We start from the raw sequence: 21,632 nt of genomic DNA on the forward strand, positions 1-21,632 counted from the left end.
AGCTGTAAATGCACAGTGAGTTTAACCCTGCTGTCAGCTGGCATAAGGGATGATAGGGGACAAACTCACTGAGTCCTGCGATAGGAGAAGAAAAAAGTCCTAGCTGAATCCCTGTAAGAAAAAGTAAGGCACAATTTTAAAAGATGAAAGGGAAATAAATGTATGTAAAGCAGCCAGGAGAATAATAGATAAGCCTTGGCAGAGGATTAAATGAAAGTTGTACACAGTCTAGTGTTTAAAGTAAAAGGATTTATCGAGACTTAACTTTAACACAGACTAGAGCAGGTAGAGTTTAAAAATAAGAAGTTTTGATGTGAAGAAGTGCTGCGTGTGCAGGAAGCAGCTGATGTCCAAATAGCATGTTAGCTTTTGCTATAGGATAAAAAAAAAAAAAAAAAGTTATCAAAGAAGAAACAAAGGTAACGATTTCATAGTGGCTTTGAGGACAAGGTATCTTCAGACAAATTCTTCATACACAGAGGTGAGATGTCAATTTCTATTAGATCACTTTTCTTTTGGACTTCATGGTCTCAATGAAAATGCCAGAGCACAAATGGCTTCTTTACTGAGACCTGCATGTGTCTTTGGTACGTGAACTTTTGCACTTGTGTGAGGAAAAAGAAGTAAAGCTGCCCTTGGTTAAAATGTTCCTAGGTATAATAGACTGAGATGGGCCAATTCTCAATGACCCTTGGAGTCTATCGATCTGACTGTTTTAGTATTGAACAGAGCACCCTGGCCTGGCCAAGAGGAGGATCTGGAGAAGCAATATTGAAACTTCCAGGAAGCTGTACAGATTGCAGCAAGGTGGAAAGTCAGTGGTCACAGAAGAAAGTGTATATGCTGCTGTGTGCAGGTTTGTCACTGGTCCCAGTGCACTCAAATTGTGGAGTAATGTATAGGCAAGCTATTCGTGGAGCGTAACATGTCCCTGGAGTGCATAAAGTATCCCGTATTAAGGTAGAAATGAACTGTTTCTTTGCCAGGGAGATGAGAGCAATTTAGCTCCTTGAGCTAATTTAGAAACCAAAAGTTAAAATCTCCCTTGGGAAAAGACTGTTTAGGAATAAAGGCATTGGCTAATTAGGTTTAATTGCATTGTCTTGGGACAAGTGATTTATTAGGCCAATCTAGACCCATGATGGGCCTGCAGGGGTGTGTTCTTGGATTCACCAACTGAATGGCAAATATCCAAGAGCATTTTTTAACTTTGGAATGAGTCTTTGGGACAAAAAGAGAGGTTAATGTTCATTCACATCTATTTCCATTTTCATCTTTCCAGCTCTGTACGTCCTTTTATGTTGTTTTCATGATTGTCTCCTTGTTCTTTGTCAAACATTTCTCTCTATCTTCCTTCAAATCCTCCCTTGTAATTAAGCTGCATCTTCAAGCAGCCTTGCTTCCTTTCTCATTATTCATAATCTTCTCACTCTCCTCCCTGAAGGTGTTCCATTATGTTGTCATCTTTGTCTTGGGTGGTTTTTAAGATCTGTGAGAGAGGAGCTCTCCCCCTTGTAAATTCAAGGGACCATGTACAAGTAAATTTGCTGTATATCAAGTCTGCATCTCCTATAGCACAGCCAGAGTGTGTGTGAAAGTAATGTGCTGTTGTCATCACCTTTGTCCTCCCATGCTGCACAATTTACTATAAGTTTTTGAAAACTTAATCTTTACAATGGAGTACATGGAAAATCAGATGTGGTTCCAGTTAAATTTCTCAACTATAGTAATTCTAACAAGTATGGTGATGGACTGGTACTCTGCAGACATCAAACACTGAAATAAGCAAAGACAAACAGGCATGTATAACCACTTAGCTTCTGTGAGTCATATCTTCTCTCAAATAGTATTTATAGCATTGGTGGTTTTGGCTGCAGACATCTGCAGATAGCTTGCAGGCAGATTTGGGGATTTTATGTATATTTAAATCTTTGCCTGACAACTTGCTCTTTCGTTTGTCCAAAACTCCAACAACAATATGAAAAAATGTCTTTTCAAGCATTTTTCTCAGTCTTTTTTTTGGCTGAGGCTGGTCAAATTCTTGCAGGTCTTTATGCTATTCATTCTCCAGCAATATTTTATATGGTAGACTTCAGCCAATTCAGTCTTTTGCATCTCTCCTTCTGGACCATGCTGACAGGACATAAACCACTTAGTCTGCTCTGCCATGGCCCCTTCCCACTCCTGCTCTTGGAAGCGAGCAGGAAGTGGCTGTGTTCCTCATGGATGCTATTTCCCATCTGCAGCCTGAAGCTTTTCTCATCAGATGGTGTAAGACACAACTGCTTGAACACATGAAAGGAACCCAACAGGCTTAGGCTGATGGAAAGGTGAATGTAGCCTAGGGGCAGCTCTTACATCCCCGTTAGCTCGCAAGGAAAGGATCCTGGGGCTCTCCTCGGAGTCTCTATGCTTGTTGTGATTTCTTTCTCCCACTTCAAAGAACATGTGCTGTTAGTGGCTTGCTCTTTGTGCCTTGGTTCTCCACTTTGAGACAGGCAGTTTTGAAAGCATTCTGCTGTGCCTTGATTTTAGCAGTAAGGGAAGGCAATGAGTTGGCTTCCTTCCTGCTGAATGAGCTTCCAGAGATGCAGTGCTTGAGTTGGTGTAACACACCTCTGACAAAATGGAAAGAAAACTTCCTTTGCATGCCTTGGATCACAGAAAGATCTTCCCTTAGATCTCCCCTTTTATGCCACTCTTAATCTGTGCGTTTCTATATCCACCTCATGGAACCTTTCTCTCTTAGGGAGGAGAAGTTTATTTTCAATAAAAACATCAAGTAAATCTTCTGTCACTTCCGGTAAAAGCTCTCTTCTGTTCAGAAAAGTGCTGCTAATGCAACCTTGCACTTGGGATATTCCCCTAGATGGTGATTCACTTCCAGTATTTGATCGTTCTTCACTTTTTGTACCTCAGATTATCATTTGGGGTACTTGCTATAAAGCTCTCTTCCTAAGATTCTAATTTAAAGCTGTACTCTAGATGTGCCCTTAAACATGAGATTTGCTATGTGTTATCTCATTAGCCCACAGTAGGGAATTTGTTTCTAAATCTTCCTTACTGAACATGCTTCAAGATCATGGCGTGTCCCACAAAATTGCTCTAAGCTGGAAGTACCAGCAATAGCCCTTGCACTTCACTTCTGTGCCATTAATACTGTTACCTTTTTATTCACTTGTGTCCCCTGCAATATATTTCTGTAGTTTTCAGACACTGATTCAGATGGGATCTCCTGTGCTGCATGTCCCCTAGAGCTACGTGTGTCTCTCTGCTGGCTGAATACCTCTCTGGCTTTAGCTGCAGCTCTCAGTGCATCTGCACAGCTCCTATTGTGATTCATATCACAGGTGGCACTTGAATCAAACCATAAGCATTTTTAAAGGTAATTGGAAGGTCGTTGCTGAGGTTAAGGAAATAATTCAGCCTCTTTATTTCCTGCGAAGTTGGTATTCTGTGTGTTTGCTGGGGGTGAGGGGGATGTTGTGTGTGAAAATGTTTTTGTTTTACCATTTGTGATTGTTTGTTTGTACTGCTTCTGCTCCCCATACTCCTTCTCCTGGCTGAAACTTCTCCCCAGGATGATGTTCTCCCCTGGGCATATGTCTTCACATTTTTCCTTCCTTCTGGTCAATTCCATTTTATCTTCACTATTGCTGTAGGCAAGCTAGATCATTTCTTTTGCCTGCACCCGCCCCCAATACCTTTCATATTAAGTCCAGCAAAGCATGTTCACAGACTGTTGTCCTTTTTTTTTTCTTGTTATCTCCATACACCTCCACTGAGCAAGGAGCTTCATGACACATACTTGCTTTAAGCCATCATGCCTCTTATGTGAAACACATTTTCACAGCCGTTTGGTAAATTCTGGCTATCACATTCATTATTCCTCATTTGCCACTGAAATTGTTGGCAGGGCTTGCTGGCAGTACTTGTCTGCATGGAAATACCAGGGCAGCTACAGCAACAGAGGTTTGGTATGGGCTGTGAGACTCCACACAGAGACCTACACTCACTCAGGTGCCTGATGGGTGGTTTCCTGTGAGATTCTGGGGAGGGATGATATACATCCCTCTTCCCTTTCTCGTAGTTTGAGTCTGCGTGACATCAAACCTGAGAGCTAATCACACTGGTCCAACTGTTTGAGGAACTTGTAGCTACTTTCTGTCCCATGGCATGAAAAAGTTTTTCAACACAAAGAACTTTTTACTCATTTGTGTACAATTTATTGAGCAAAGATTTGATATGTCCCTTACCTAGTCCAGTTGTGAGATTTGGTCAGTGTGTGTTGGTGGTCAGTGTTCTTCATACGGTTTGTCACATGAGAACAAGACCATGCCAGTGGCATCTCACTGTCCTCTGCCATGGGAAGGGCTTGGGGCTCCTGGGACCAATGTTGGACCTTGTATCTTAGGACCTGAAATAGTAGTGTTGTGTGTGCTGCTAAAATAAGGGAAAATGCAGAGTTTTAAGGAAAAGTACCTAAGTCACTTTTCTCACATGTTTTCTGGTGGGTGAAATTTCAGCTTTTTGAGTGGAGACTCTAAATTCTGAAAGCTGCCCATTTCTGTTCTCCTGTAATTTCATGTCTTAGGCTTCAGCTCAATAAAATCAGTTGGAGTTCTCTCCTTCAGTACCGCTTAGTGTCAGCAAATGTTTTGTAACACAGTAACACTACTGCTGGGTTCTGTGACAATTCTGATGTTTAAAACTTTGAATTCAATTAGTTCCAGCCACTGACATACATTTTTTTTATTATTAAAACTCATCTAATGCAGTTTTTCTCTTTCAGGCAAAGAGCAGAGGTGATAATTCTAACATTTTTAGCTAATGTGGATTCTAGTATGACAAAGGTCTTGCATTAATATTGCGATTGCTATATTCAAAAGCAACAAAGACCCAAGGAAGCATGTCTTCTCAAATCTTAAAATTTTTATATTGTAGTTCAGTCAGACACATATATTATTCAGAAATCTATCTGGATACCATCCCCTCAAAGATTCATTCAAGGGACTGAGGAGACTATAGCTCAGTAAATGCATCATGGTAATCAAAACCAGCAAAGTCTCCTTTAAGTCAGAATTCACATTTAAAAGTACTTCTAGGAAGGACTGTTGCTTTTGTTTCTTGTTTAATTTAATCTATCTGAAACAGAGTAGAAAAAAATTACTGAATTCTTAAAGAATATAATATGCTTTTTTATCACCATAATATAATTGGGAACTATTCAATACTTTATAAAAATCACTCAGAACTTTATTAATAATCTCTATGAGTAAATTGGCTCCCTGCTTGATTTTTAATTTCTGGTGCTAGGGAGAATATTTGATTTCCCTCTACTAAATGTGCTAACACACTGTTGGCTGTATTCCCCCTTTTCATATATCTGATATTCCGCTAGTGCAAGTGATATATGAGCACTTTGTGGTAATAGTTGTTCATAAGCTGATTTAACAGTTCTTAATTCAACTTCATTAGCCTTAGAGGGGTTGTTTTTCTGTGAGATTTCTTCCCAGGATTTAATTTAGCCTGCAGTTTTGTCTGCTGCTTGATCATACCTTCCTTTTGCCTGATCACGATGAGTGAAGCTATCCCTCATCACGATCGCCCTAAGGTTTGGTGTGGAGCTGCGTGTGGCCTGGCTGGGCCTTGATCGGATTCACAGCAGTGCAGCCATTTCTCTTCTGCACACCCTTGTTGCTGCACCTTGTTTTCTGCTGTGAAAGTGAGCTCTGTCTACTTCTGTTTTGACCTGCAGGGGTAATACAGAGGGACGTGTTGAAATTGGTGTATTCCCACTTGTGTCAAGTCTAAACGACTAACAAGGAAAAAATCAATTCAAGAAGAGCATGTGCACCTTCTGTCTTCAAATACCTATCAGCTGTAAATCACCTTGTGTTTGATTGACCAAACAGCCTGGGTTTTTCCACCCAAGAGTCTCTCTAATTGTGGCAACGGTAGCATTGAGTTCCCCACCCTGAGTGCTGCCCAGTTAAATTCAGAAAAAAAGAATGACAAAAAACCTACAGGATTTTTAACTTCAGCCTTTGCACCTGCACTCTTAAGTGTGATTGTTTAGATTAAGATTTTTTTTCCATGACTTTGATCTTAAAAAAAAAAAAAAAAAAAAAAAGATGCTAGGTAGAAAGTGAACTTAGACTTGTTTTTTACAAGACAAGCCTTAAAGTAGTGAGGAGAAATTGTCTCCACTGTCAGTGTTACCGAAAATACAAGCTATTTAACAGAAGAAAAATGTCACACTATTAGCCTCTAATACAATCATTACTTCGGTCAATACAATCATTATTTTTGGTCCTTTGTTGAAGTAAAAACCTCATTGATATTAAATATGAGAAGTTACTATTTTCACAGTAACAACTTTTCATAAGGAGTGTTTTTTTTCCCCACTGAGTTCTAAGAGACTGGTCCGTTAATAATGTATGGCATTGCTCATAAGTCACATATGCTTAATAATTAGGAAACATTTGTAATGAGTTGAAAAGGGTAAGGGAAAGCATCAGGGTATGTGAAAGTCTGAAACTAGAGAAGACTGAGGCTAATAATTACCTGAGCTTCAAAAAGCTTTTCAAATTCTAACAACAAGTCCTACTTAAAATTAACAAGCATTATGCAGAATAGAATAATGAAAAAAGTTCAATCTTATCAGCTGGGATAGAGTATCTAAATAGATGTAATGGGGTGGGGAGTGGAGGTAACCTTTATAGCTTCTGGAAAGGTTTTCTGAAGGAGACAGAGTTAGGTTTCCAACTATTACTGCAGTCTAACAGGGGCTAGCTGCTAATTCCCCTATTCCCCCATGCAGATCCTGGCCTCTGTGTGTATACTGTGAAATATTCTCCCTAACTGACAGTTTCACAATATATGAAGAATTTCAACTACGCACGAGGGTTAAAACCTCCGAATTCTGCATCTCTGTGATGAAACTGGGAGTCACTTTACAATTATTCTTCATTTTGATTAAACATAGCCCTCAACACCATACCAAATATAAGTATTTTTCTCCCTTCCAGTGAGCTGTCAGCAGGAGAGCTCTGGGCCAAAGCAGGACCTTGCTGTGGTGCTCAGTATTAAGGGATTGGAGTGCAAGCAAGCAGTTTGGGACAGGCTTCATTAATAAGAATTCATTTCAACAGCATGCAAGCCCTCATTTCAGGTGGTACAAATGTAGAATAACATTGTTCTTCCACGTGAGTTTCAGTTTTTCAGCACATTTGTAAAACATCATGTAGAAATCAGCAATGGAGATATTGATTTATTTTTTTTCTTGGCATAAGTGCCAGTTAGATGACATGGATCAAGAAAAATATTAAATTCTGAACTCAACAGAAACCCAAGACTGGAAACAACTTTTGAGCCTGAGAGGATAATTTGAAGAAAGGCTGGAAGGAGGGGAAAAAGAAAACGGTGGCATCAGCCATTACCTCCAACTCCCCTCTTCCCATCTGTATTTCAAAAAATCCAGTACAAAATTCTCCAAGGAAATCTATTTCTCCATTCTTACACGATCCTCATTACTAAGTATGTGAAAACATGTTAACGAATATATTCTCACCGCTCACCAGAGAGTTAGGGCAGTACTGAGCAACATTTCTAGAGATGAGGGCTTGAGGCATGGAAAGACTAAATGACTCATCCGTGATCAGGCAAGTCTGTGATAGCAAAGAAAATTGAAACTCCTTCTCAAACTCCAGTCAGGGAGCCAAGAATATGCTATGTGAAGCAATGAGCATTTTTTCTGTTTTCTTTGGGGGGGGATTCTTGCTGTTCTGAATTTTGGCATTGAATCCAAAGAAGGGCAATGATGCTTGTGTGCTTCCAACAAAATTAATGCAATAAAGCTGAAACAAAACAATAATAAAAAAAATGCTGTTAGAAAACTGCAATAAAATTAATGCAGACTAGAATGCAAAGATTGTGCCCCAGCTGTAGAGCCTGGGGATCAAGTCTGTGCTCAGAGTTTGCAGGAAACAAGCTACTTTCAGGCTGGCTAAATTTGCATTCGAGGCATCCAGTGCCTGAATCCCATCCAGGTGGCAGGCAGTCTCCTGGCAACAGCAGTGGGGTTGTACCCCATTGAGGTGCAGTGGGTCTGGGAGGGTAGGAGTGCAAAAGCAGCCTTTGCTTCTCTTGCCTGCTCCTAGTTTTCAAATAGTACTTGCAACCTCCTGTTTTTTTCTAGCTCTGATTTGGCCTAATTAGGCAAAACTTGTAACTCTGTAATGTGTGGCCTATTTTGCTACTCTCTTCCTGTTGTAAGTATTAGGTGGTGTTTTTTTCCATAGTTAATCTACAGGTATTCACTTGATGCCACCAGGAAGCCTACATGAAATTTGTAAAGGAAGCTACCACCAGTTCGCCCATGTCACCCTCATCAGATTTTTATGCTGTCACTCAGAGAAAAAACAGCAGTCTGGTGATGAGTTAGGAGAGATCTTATCAATCCACCTAGGGGAGGAAGATTTTGGGAATGAAGAAGCTTTTCAGTGGTAACCTTTGAAAAGACCTTTGTAAAGAAAAAGCTCTCTAATAGCTGCAAATACAGAAAAGAGCCAATAGGAGAATCAACACAGAATCAACAATTATGATAAATGTTGTGGAAGTCATGCTGGGAATTCACACTTTGTAAATCTGAGTGAGGTAGCTTTGCAGGGTGATACAAGAGTTTGTTTATATGAGCTTGGCTTCTGGGATTTACTTCTGTCTGAACGTAGCAGCAGTAGGAAATGCTACTGCTCAGGACCTGAGGCCTGTCTACTCTTTCTATCCTTACTGCACTGTGGAGGAATGCACCTCACTATCTTGATCTGAATTTTTGGTCAAGCTCAAGATGTTTCATATATATAGATGTATAGCATATTATGGAATACTTTTGGTCTTTGGGAGTTGGCCATGGAATTTATTTTTTTCATGTGCTTTTTGAAACATGAAAGCTGGGCAGAGCCAAACTCTGGATGTGGCACTAGTGGCATGGTACATTGTAATTTTCTCCTAGGTCATCACCACGATCAAGGCCAGATGTAATTTGTTCCCAGCTTCTGGCTAGACCCAGCCTGCAGACTTCTTGTTTTTCTTTTCCAATCTAATTCTAATGACTTTATGAGTTGTTTATTTAGCACATTTTCTGCTAATGGAAACGTATAGGAGATATGTGACCTCCATCCATTCTCTATGCCTTGATCCATCCCGGTAGTGTGCTTCTTGGTCTTGTGCTTATATGGTCTTACAAGCCATAAGCACATGCAGTGAATGTAGAAGGGATGTGCCCTTCAGCCAGCCAGTTGTCATGGATGTTTGGGACTGCAGGAAAATGAGTTATTGTTGGCTTTTATATTGCTTTTCCTGCATGAATTTGCCTTTGTAGACAGAGTGTGTCTGTCTCAGTTCTGTGTTGTTTGTGAACTTTTCTTCTAACGATGAGAGCAGGGAAAAGTCTCATGAACTCCTTAACACTGATTCTTACTGATAGATAGAACAGTTGCATAAAAGCTCAAACAATCCTTGCCAGTATCCAGAAGCTTTTACAAAATAAAATGAGGAGTGAATGAAGAGCCTAGTTGCGGCACAGCAGCTGCACCAAACACTTTGCAGACTGTCCCCAAACTGCCTGTTTATGATTTAGCTTAATCCACAGTTTCATAAACATGGAATGGTTTGATGGTATATGCTCCTAATATAGACATCATTGAAGTAACGCAAATACAATTTCTAGACAGCATTGTAACCTGATTATGGAGAGAAAACAAACGGATCCATACACAGTGAAGCCAGCTAGTGTGATACAAAGTACTACTAATTTCACACTGTATTCCTGTTGTAGCACTTTAGCATGCTTTCTCATGGACATAAAATGATTTCTCTCACGATGTAATGACAGGATGCTTCCAGTGCATTGCCCTGGATTGTGCAAGTTGAGCTGCATTAATAGTATTTCCCTGTTTTCCGTGTCGCTACTCAAGAGTTTCTATTTCTTCTTGCTGAGAAGGGAAATGAGACCCATGGTGCTTCAGGCAGTAAATTATAAATGAGTAGCGTGATCGTCTGTAACTTCGACACAAAGGTCAAAGGAATTTTTTTTTGTATTTTTTCTGTGTTCTTTAACTGGATCGTCTTTGATGTCTACGCTGCACATACATCATGATCATTATATCCCACACTCTTGCATCATTAATGTAACTACAAACGAGATGGCTCAAGTTATGAACAACTAGTGCTTCAGTCTAATGCATACGGATATGAAGGAGGGAAATGAGCTAAATAAAAATACTTATTGAAGAGATTGTTCCCTGGTGTAAATGCGTTTAAAGGGAGTAAGACTAAATGAGAGGGTACTGCTCCTTTCTGGAGTTATTTTCCAACACAGTAAGTCTTTGTTCATTGATTTGTAAAATAAGAGAACATTCTGGGGTAAAATAAAGAATTTGAAAAATCTTCCAGCAATATTTCGTTTTATGCTGACTTACTGCATGAAATTTAGCTAGTAACAGCTTTCTTTAAATTGTATGTTGTGCATTCAAAAATTATTTCTGTGCATAGACTGGAAAGCTGCAAAATTCCCTGGGAAAGTCTCAGTGCTTTCAAACGATGGAGGCATAGGTTTTGTTTGTGGGATACAACAGAGCAATGTGTTAACTTTATTTGAAAAGTTACTCTCTTACAGGATAAGGTTTGTATAGGTATGCTCACTCCACAAAAACCCCTCAGCTCTTCTGGTGCTAACTTACTCTCCTTTTTGACACGCCAACAGTGGCATGTCAATTTTTGATGCCAGATGGAGAGAGGTTTGCTGCAGAAGCACTTCAGGAGCACCTGGGTACCTGGGACAGGTGACCAGATGTCATCCTGGCACACACCGTGAGCGAGACACTGCTGGGACAGCCATTTTGATTGAAACTAGATGAAACTAGACAAGTGCTAAGTTTAGATACATCTGCAAATAAGGGGTAGTGGCTGGTAAAACGTTATTATAGTGGAATGATTGCAAAATGAGTCTCTTTTCCCCCCAGATGCACTAATTTTTAATATACTTCACAAAATGGGTTTTATTTGCAATGAAAATATTTTAACTCTGGAGTCCAGTTACCAAAAAGTCCAAGGTGTTTTAAATATAAGAGCATTGCAGGAAGCTTTTAAGATCCTTCCAAACCATTTTGCAAATATTATGGTTTGGAATTCCAGATCAATTTAGATCTTGGAGTCTTTGTTTTTTGAAGCAAGAATAATCAAAATGGTGACTGCATTTCAAAAAAACTCATTTTGCATGCAGAGTAACAACTCTTTAATAAGAAATTTTACTGCAGCATCTTAATGTGCAGTTTTATTGCCTATTATTTTTAGTGAGCATTTTTAAAGCCTTATGTTTGGGGTTTAACACCTTAGCTATTTCCCATCATAACAGGTTGAAATTTGGCATAGCAGTGGCAACCCTCATTTCAAATTTTTCACAGAAAATTATAAACACCAAATTGCTAATTTGTAAAGATTTTTAGATTCCACACTTTGAAGCCTGTCAACTTAAATGTCAAATAATATGACATCCATATGGACCATTAGATCAATGATAGTGTAGGACCAGAGCTGCCTCAAAGTGCACATCCTGTAGTGACACCTTTGAAGTTCTTGAACAGCCAAAAATTAAAATAAAATTTAAAAAAAAAAAAAAAAAAAAAAAAGTATGGTAGGAAAGGGCAAGACAGCTAAAACTGTCTTTAAAAAATCCTTCATTTTGTCAGTTTGGAAAAGTTCTGAAACTTCAGTTTCCAAGTTGTAAACATGATGCTGCGGCAGAGGTCTGATTTTAAGCCAGCTTCAGAGTTAGCATGTTTTGAACTCTAGAAGCACAACCAGAGTGCTTCTTATTGGGTTTTATTGGGGCAATATTCTGGTTGATGTTAATTTTATCTTTAACTGTAGGATGTAGTCCAAATAGAACATATTATTTTTCTCTCCTTGTTACCAAGTAATAGTCCAAATGTATTTCACATGTTCTTCTGTTTAAAACTTTTGGCGTTCATGTATTGTGTCACTGATATTAGTAATATGTTGTAGTAACATATAGTATTTAGAGTCTACAGTGAAATGTCCTATGGATATTATACACTGCATATTAAATATCTGGAATATCTTTTATGATTCACATCATCAGTAACTGAGTCACTTGGGCAGAAGCTGCAATATATTTTATATTGGGCATATTCATTTTGGCAATATAATATCTCATTTGAAATGAATGTATATTGCACTATTGATTTTCATGGGTCTTAGAATAGTAAAAGCATCACAACAATAAAAAAAAAAAAACATGCTTTTTTGTTTGGATGCAGCACTCAGAGCTGTTCATAGAAGTAAACATAAAACTGAAGTAATACAGAAATATGAAGTACTTTATTTTACACTATGCAGTATTCATAAAACAAGTCTTTAACTCAAATGTGGTCTTCATTCTGTAGAGCTAACCTCTTCTAGGCACACTGCAAAGAAATGTTACTGCTTTAGAGAGGCAATGCCTTTCTATTTCCTTGTTTACTTCCAGAAAGGCTGATCTAATATGAGTTTTACTTATAGTTTTTTTCTGTTAGAAATTTTGAACACTTGCCAGGGTTCATTCCTAACAGCTCTGCTACCCAGCATAGAGAAAACTGAGTAAAAGCTTTGAGAGAAATGTCTGTATGTCCATCCCTGGCAATTTTAGATGGTCAGAAAGGCATCAGAGGTGGCAGCTTCCTAATATTGTAATAGTATTGATGTATGGGAAATTTCAAGTAATACTGACGTGATTAGTCACTGATATTACCATCTAAGAAGTACAATATCAAATGGAGATGGGAAGAGAAAATTCTTGGATTTGCAATATTGACTTAATCTGCAGCATGGGGAGCTTCAGTGCCCTGGACACCGGGAGTTTCAGTGCATCCAGCTGCTTCAGAAAACCATTTGTAGTGATATCCTTGAATGTATTTTTCAAAAAAAAAAAATAAAAAAAAAAAAATTAAAATATTAATAATCTAATGCCACCTTAATTTAAAAGCTTGGATAAATGATATTCAAAGTAAATTTTTTTTTTTCTCTCCTGGAGATGATCTAAAAAGTCTTATTTTTTGGATTAAGTTGGTTCATTTTTCATTTTAAATAATCTTTTTTGAATAATATGCTCAGTTCAAGAGAAGAAAAGTTTATTCCAGGGCTCACATTGTAAGGTAAAAGCAATGCCTGCACAAACTTCCTACTGAGCCCCTGTTGGCCGTCTGCTGCCCATCACTCACCTTCGCTTGGTGGGACGAAGTCAGATTTTATAGCACCTTTTAAGTTCCAATGTTCATTAAAGTAGGTTTAAGGAGGTTAAGCTTAATGCTTTGGAACAAAACAGAGGAAATATTTCTGTTCTATTTTTCATTTTGTAAAATGAATTCAGACAAAAAGGGTATTGTCAGGAATCAATAGTTAATTTGAAAGACGTGGTACATTTTATCATTCGTTGTTAAAGAGAAATTTCTAGACAATAAAATTATGTTTTTAGTTTTTCCTATTTATAGAATGTATTGTGTTTTTATGCTGTTGTTGGAATTATAATGTATTATTAGAAATATATTTCTTAAGCCTTAGATTGCTAATCATTTACTTTGCAAAATTTTAGGTTAATTGGCTGGTGGGGTCATGACTTCAAAACACGATTCCTCATGGAAAACAGTATGTACTTTTACACTTTCATTTACCTGATTTGACATATTTATATACAGCCAGCATAGTTTTTACAGAAGTTTGAGTAGGAAGGATAGACCTTTGTGCTTTCATGCTTACATTAAAGATATTAACCTAAACTCATCCTAAATATGTAATAGAGTGGCGTCAGTAAAATAAATTGAATAAATTAGGTCTCTGAGCATATGGGTCTGACTGTCTGTTTCCAGACATTTTGCTGACAAGATGCAGTTGTAGACTATGGATGGAAGTTTTGAATCTTTTTAAACTCATAAGCTCTGAGGAGTGAGATTCTGTTATTCACATGGGTAAACGTGAATCTTAGATATCTTACTTTGGGATTAGTTCCACTGGAATTAATAAGAAATGGTAAAAGCGCCTGACATAAGTTGTGCAATAGCTCTTGTGTTTCAGCATCTTTAAATCCTTTGCACTAATGATGGAGGGAATATAAGACAAAACCAAACCTGCTCTGAAATAAACTCAGTATTTATTGTCCCAAAGCACAATAAGAGATGAGGACTGTTTTCTAAATCTGCCAGCTATAATCTTCCTCTCCTTTTAAAGATATGGCAGAGAGACAACCCTGAGGGATCAGGAGGAAGAAAGGATCTTTTTGTTTTGATCAGTTGTTTTGGTTTCAGTATATTTATAATTTTCTGTGGCAGCCCCTACTGATGTGACTTTGGCTGGTGAACACCTCTCTAATAGTTTGTGTGGTCTTTGTTTTCTGACCACATGTAAGAGTGGCTTTATGGAACCTCAGAAGGGGACACAAATTACCTTGAAATACTGTTTGAAGAAGAAGAATGTTGCTTATTCATTTCCACAGACAGTTGCGAGGCAGAAGTTGGGCAATAATCATTATAAAATTAGCCAGTCTGCTGTGCATGAAGAGCATTTCCTCCACAGCATCCTCTTGCTCTGGTGCTGAAGCATGAAATATAAATGATGACACAGAACTTACAGCAAAGCTTTATGGCTTTATTAAATGGATTTTGTGAAATTTCACAGCCTAAAGTCTATGCAACTTCGATACGTGGCCTGAAGCTACACTTAGCTGCATATGCAGTCTCCCACGTGTCTCGTCAGTTTAATAAAGTCAAGGAACGTGATTCCCTGATCATGCACCGTGGCTTCTCATGAGCATGCCTCTGCTGACTTGGAATTTCTCTGGTTTATGCCAGTGGTAAAAGAGATTCAAGTGTAAAGGTGGTTTTAACACACACCATTTAAACAAATTAATTGCAGTTCTCTAGTTCCCATGAAGCCACTAATGAGGTCTTTCGCTGGATAAAATTGGGCTTCTCTCAAAGTTAAAAGTATTAGCTGTGAATAGATTACTATTTCCTTTTAATGAGTGATTCCTACAGGCCATGTTAGTGAAATATTTTATTGCATGAGGATGGACTTCAAGATAAGGTCTGATCCATTAAAAGGAAGAAATCAAAAACACTAATATAAGTTATTCATTTTCCAGAATTACAACTAAGCGAAGGAATTAATGGATTTCGGTTATCAAATCCTCCAATTTTACTGGTCTGTGCTCTGCAAGCTAGTTTAGAGGTAAGTAATTGCTTTATTTTGAGCCTGAATTTAAGAGTATAAAAAGTTAAAAAAAATGTTATGGATTTTATTGCTGTGTCCCTTAAAAATAAATAAAATCCATAAAAGATAAAAAGCCAAAGGAATGAAAACAACAACAAAAAAAAACACAAGAAACCAAGACTTGTAAAATCGAACTCATTCTTTTACTGTTCTCACAAATTTTGCTGTCATATTTAGGATCCATAAAGTGTGCATCTTCAGCTTTTGGACAGAGCTCAGCATTGCGCTTTTAGAGGCTCAATGCAAAGGGCAGCTTTTCCAATACAGGCATTCAGAGCTTGCCTCTCTGCAACTTGTGTGAAGGACACTGATAGAGACTTTCCTAGGAAGGAATTGTGTAACTCTGGAAGGCTGCATGGAGAGTTGCTTCTACTTGTATTTCCCTGTGCCAAACAGACGAGCTCTTTTATGAAAAAGCAGATGGGGCTACTGGGTGTCCTCGAGTCCAACAGAACCGATGTGAATGTCATCCACTGTAGTCCCTTCCATCACAAACAGAAAAGAAAAAAACTGTCTGTTAATGCTTCCTAAAAGGACAATTCATGAATGTGCTGTGGATCTGGACTTTTGCCTTTCATCTCTTCATTAGTTTTCTGGTGACCACAGGCGCAGAGCCTCACATGTATCCAGGCATAGAGTTTCTCTTATGGGTGGTTCACACCTGAAATGCTGGACTTCTGGTATTTGGGGATGAAAATGATGGTTGTACACAGACCTCCCTGTAGTAATTTTTTTCCTAAGCTGCTTTTCAAGCCAGCCTTGGTTAGCGTGGTTTTGCAGCAGCATAATGAGAGGAATTTATTTCTGCCAGCATTCCATTAATGTTAGTGTAACAGCAAAGCTGATGCTGGTACAAAGAGCAATGTCTGTACACTGTACATCCCTCTTCTTTATTTACTGAAAAAAACAGTATTTTAAGCAAACAAAGTTAGAAAATTGCCAATTGTGCTCTCACCAGCTTACATGCAATGCTGAAGGACTGCAAAGGGCACAGCAATGTGTCTTATTCTGCCTGACAATTTATTTTGTTAGTCCTTAAACATCCAATATATTTTTAAACTTTATGTGACCTTCGAGATAAGCTGAAAGCTATTCTGCTATGACCCAGATTGTTAGTGCTCCAGTTTGTGCGGGTTGATGTCATTTAGCCCACTGCAGGGAGCCTCAAACAATGAGGGCTGAGCAGTTTCCATCGCCTCCCCTTTCCATGCCTGCATTACCTTTTGGCACAGCCAGGATTTCCCAGTGCTAATTGCTCTAATACAGTGGGAAACAAAATAGTTTTCATGTCTGGCAAGAGATGGCTAGTGAAATTGCATGCCACCTTCACTGGGACACATTAAACAGAAGGCAGTGTTTCCAATGGAAACAATGAAAACTGCAAGTGTTAATGCATGTTATTCCTCAATAATGCTTAAAGTGACTGTTATGGCAGTAGCTGCTCCCTTTTATGGAAAAAAGGGGAGCGCTCTACAGCCCCATTTAAAAGATCTTTTTCCCAAATTTCACCCAGGAGGCCAAATATTCCTTGTGCAAAGCCTGAGCAAACAGATTTTTGTGTGCAGCCTAAGGAGCTCCATCCCTCACACTGCTGCAAAGCCCAGAGGAATAGGAGACAGGTCTCCATTTTACCTCCGGTAACAAGCTAAATGGTCATGTGCGCACTCTGCCAGCCTGCATGGTGAGGGAAGCATCTCTGCATTTTTGTTGACCTGTGCAAGTAATAACTGCTGGTGATAACTCTGGTCCCTTTCACATTCGTTTCTGTGGCTGCAAAGTCTGTCTTACAGCAGCCATATTTTGTTAGCTCAGAATAGAGAAAGGAAATGTAGGGGCTTTTGATTTTGATAAATTGCAGATGCTTCTGGAAACCAAACTTTGTTGTATTTGGAGTGGAACTTCTTAGTTACCTCTTTATTCACTCTTTGAGGTGTGTATGAAATAATTATCTCTGAGTATATCAATAATGTTAAAAGAGTGTCTTCTTCGGTCAGGAACAGTGATGTTCTGAGAGGTACAATCATAAATTTTTGTGCAGGACCTCAGACTTGCCTTTGATTTTGCAGCTGCAGTAAGCAGAGGTATAATAGTCTTAGAAGCTATATCACAACTACGTGCTGCAATCTAATTTGTAGAGATGGTCAGGTACTTAGATGTCTATATTCTCTTGCTTTTTCCCTGCAACTACTTGCAAGGGAAAAGGGAGGGCTTGGGGAAGACAGGGATTAGTTGTTTCCAGGGTCACATTTTCCATTTTTCTCTGTAATTGAACCTTTCCATAAGTACAGGCAGGAGAGGAGCAGGAGCTTCCTGGCCCTTTCCCCTTCCCAAACTGTTGTGCCACATTGTTTGTACTTGTTTGTCTGACAAAGCAACTGTCATGCTTAAGCAATCACTTTTTCACATTTCATGATGTTCTAACATATTTTTTTTTTGAGCTCACCAGTCCTTGAAGCTAAATAAAAGCACAGAGCTATTAAGCTTGAATCAATTTTTTTCTTCATATGAACTAGCAAAGACAGAATTTAAAACACTTCCTGTTCAGTAGGTAAAACAGTAAATAAAAACAAATTTTCTGTCTCCAAAAGTAAGTTTGTAGATTAGTCATGTTTGTAAAGCCTTTGGCTTTACCTGAGTCACAAAAAAATTGTATGTGATTTTTGTTTGATGCAGTCCTATTGTATGTATAGAAAATTTGTGGATCACCTTCAGATATGCAAATGGATGCTCTCTTAGGAAACTGTTTTTTTTGTGCAAATTCATTTATGTTAGATGTGTATAGAAATCCTTAACAGCAGACAGAATTGTCTTTCATTATCTAAAAGTAATAATGTTGTCCTGTGTATCCGAAAGCCATATCTTGTGATGTGTATGTACAGTATCTATCTGATATTAGCACTTGGTTTCAAAGGTAGTATGCATGGAGAAATCTGCTACCTAGCAAAATAGGAATGACAGAGTCCAACCCCCAAGTTACCAAAACTATCTAATTTATTTGAAAAGTCAGAAATGGCCTTGATCATCTTTGCTCTCTTTATATTTTCTGTAGCAATGCATTCCATAATAACGATTTAAAATCATTACAGGTTTTTGGTCAAACTACAATGAAAGCATTGAGAAGAAAATCTATTCTGCTTACTGGGTACTTGGAATACCTGATAAAACATTACTACAGTGAGGATAAAACAAATCCAGAGAAGCCCTTTGTAAAAATAATCACACCACCTCGGGTTGAGGAAAGAGGATGCCAACTCACATTATCTTTTTCCCTTCCAATCAAGTCTGTGTTTAAAGAGCTGGAGAAGAGAGGAGTAGCTGTGAGTAAATCAAACTTCATCTTGTTCACTGTTTTGTGAGCATATGCCATACCAAAATAATAATTTGCTTTTCATTCATGTATAATCTCATATAAGGCCAAAAAAGACTTGGAATGATGAAAATTGCTTGCGTAGCAGCTACGATCTTTAGCTGCACAAATGATCAAGCAAGTAGTGCTATTTTATAAATTATTTGTTAGTCTTCAGGTGGTCCTTTCTCTATGGATTAATTTCCGATATTCTGTGAGTGGCACCCAGCAGTCACTGCTGAGGGGTAAAGCTGCTTTCGTGTTGCATGATAGTGCAAGCATTACAGGTTTGAAGGATAAAGGAGAAAAACTGGAAAAACAAAAAATGAGCATGTCAGAAAAACAGAAATTTGCACCTGAAGTGTGAGGTCCCAGGCCCATTTGGCAGCTCCTCATTTATTTGCCCTCCAGCAGTGAGCAGAGCTCAGGTGGGCCCACAGCTCCTATGCCTACAGCCCAGTACTAGCAAGGAGATCTCAGCCTCCACCATTCCCTTTCCTGAACTGCTCTTCACAAGGCATCAGGCTGGCCGAATTAAAATGGTGTCATGTCCTTAAAGGTGTGTTTTAGTGCTTGAGTAAAAGAGGCCACTGACTGGTGGTGCCACATAACGGCATGGTTACTGGTGTCAGTGCTGCTCAAAACCTATAAAAGCTAAATTTAAGATTATACATTTGGTGACTTAGAAGGTGAGGCTGATAACGTAATGCCATATAAATGATATATGAGTTTTATTTCTGCTGGTGACTCATGTTCCCAAAGGGCAGCTCTTATAGGCAAAATATGCTGCTGTTTTGGTGCTGCCAGGGAATTCCAGGAACTGCTGCTTTTAAGAGGGCACAGGGCCTTATGCTGTTGGCTTGTCTTCACAATGCAGTAGTGTGCTTCAAATATGAGACATTATTCTATTCAGCAAAATGTTTAAATTCACAGAGGAGAGAAAGAAAAATACTGCAAGCCCTGTGGCATTACTTGTATCCATAGAATAAGACACCCTATCTTACTGGGAGGGACGTTTCTATTTTGCAATGGTGTTTCTGTCACCTGTACACCTCATCAGCCATGGGTTGCTGTAGGTTCCAGGGTACACCTTAAATAAATTACAAGGGTGGATAGCTAGTTCTGAGCCATTGAATGGCGCTACCAGAGTCCTGCCTGTCCCAAACCTTGCATTCTTTTTTATTGACCGCACACCACTCTCCTTGCTATATTCTTCACAATAATGCTCCTCAAGGTAGTTTCTTTGGTGTCCCAAAGTTTTCACGTCTGCATAAATACTGTTCTTCCTTGGTGTAACTCTGTGAAGACAAGGATGACACTTAAAAATATGGCTTAACAAGTAAATTAGTGACCTGAATTTACTAATCATTCCCTTTCTATTTTGCAGTGTGACATGCGAGAACCAAATGCCCTTCGCATTGCCCCAGTTCCTCTCTACAATTCTTTCCATGATGTGCACAGATTTATTGAAATCCTGGGATCTGCAATTACATCTTCAAAACAAACAGCAAACAATACTGCGCTATCTGGTTCTTATTGATGGCTCAGCTGTATCTTTTAATCTATTACTGACTAAGATGCATTTATCCCGCTGAGCGATTCCTTGCTTCGAGTAGACTAAGCTATATCCCATGCAATTTGCAAAAAAATGACTGTGCTTGAATAGTTATTTACAACAGACATAGTTTTATTAAAGCTCATATTTCCACTCTGCTTTGACTTTGACTTCATGAATTAGTATGCTTTGTATATTTTAATGGGGTTTTTCTTAAACATTTTATGTAGTTTTATTACATTAGCTTTGAGAAGCGTGGAAGAATTGCTATCAACTAGAATGAAAAAAAAAAAATCCCTTCTTTATTGTAAAAATGATGCATAATAAAAAGTGGAAAATAGACAAATCACTAACAGTTAAAAGATACAGTCCAATTTACATTTTTAATTTATCAGTCCTATTTAAAGTACGTGGTTTACTAGAAGACTGAAGTTGAACAATCAGTTGTTTAAAAATTGCTGCATACTGACTTTTTCAAAGGGTCCCCAAATTTGGTTAATTAATGATATAATTGAAGAATGACTTTACACTACAGATACCTTCTTTCCTGTGATACAGCTGCCTAAACCAATACATCTTCTCTTTATATTTCTAGGTAGTCATTTTGAAGATGATAGTCTTGAGAAAGCCGAGAACGATTTTAAATTCATGTGACCCAGTGTGCTGCATGAGCACTTACCAAGGTTTTAACAAGGCTTATTTCGGATTAGGCAAAATGAACTCTGGATTGTTTCAGCAGCAGCAAAATATCCCACTGTTAACTTAGTGTGGCCCAAATTTTTACAGAGATTTGCACTAAACGGCTAGGAGCAGTGAAGAAAAACTGCTTACATTTAACCAACGCTTTACCCAGAGTAGTTTTAAGACATAAATAAAACCTCAGTGTACTTGGCTACTGAACACCTAAATTTCTCGCTATTCAGCATGTACTTTTTTCTTCAAGAATCAGCTATCTGTAAGCCTTTCTGATGATGATTATTGGTTTGATACACTTAGAAAATTACTGTTGGTAGTACTTTTTATTCCACTCTAAGGAAAAAGGAAGAAATTTGGGCTACTCCAAAATGTTTTGTCTCAGCGGCATTTTTGCAGTTTGAGATTCTTGCACTTTTTGAGCGTCTCCCAGTGTGTGTTGGGGCTCCTGCAGGGGGGAAACATTTGCAGTGTCTGCCTGCCCTCTAAAATTCCCTAAAGAAGGGTAGTTTTAAAAGACCTGCCACAATAATACCTATTTCATCAGTTGTAACATGTAGAGGAAAGCTGAAAGGACCACAAATAAAGCATTAGTTGGTATTTTTAGCAACTATGAAAAGTTAGAAGAGCTTCTTACACAAGAATATTGTTATAAAGAATAGCACAGGAGTCTTAATCACTGGGAAAGCTCTGGCTCACTCAAGAGGTTTTGAT

The 21,632-nt window shown here is 38.5% G+C and overlaps 1 protein-coding gene across 22 annotated transcripts in view; it reads left to right on the plus strand.

The window, feature by feature from the left end:
* KYNU (kynureninase) overlaps positions 1-20,383 on the plus strand; it is a 60,307-nt gene extending 39,924 nt beyond the window's left edge. For all 22 annotated transcript variants that reach the window (XM_084523835.1, XM_084523829.1, XM_084523827.1 and 19 more), the window contains 4 exons: positions 13,652-13,704; positions 15,197-15,282; positions 18,411-18,641; positions 20,058-20,383. In XM_084523835.1, the coding sequence (XP_084379961.1) occupies positions 13,652-13,704; positions 15,197-15,282; positions 18,411-18,641; positions 20,058-20,210 (523 nt within the window). In that variant the 3' untranslated portion in view covers positions 20,211-20,383. The remainder of the gene's footprint in view (positions 1-13,651; positions 13,705-15,196; positions 15,283-18,410; positions 18,642-20,057) is intronic.
* Positions 20,384-21,632: the final 1,249 nt, after the last annotated feature.

Source organism: Aythya ferina (assembly GCF_964211825.1).
Source record: "Aythya ferina genome assembly, chromosome: 6".
NCBI lineage: Eukaryota > Metazoa > Chordata > Aves > Anseriformes > Anatidae > Aythya > Aythya ferina.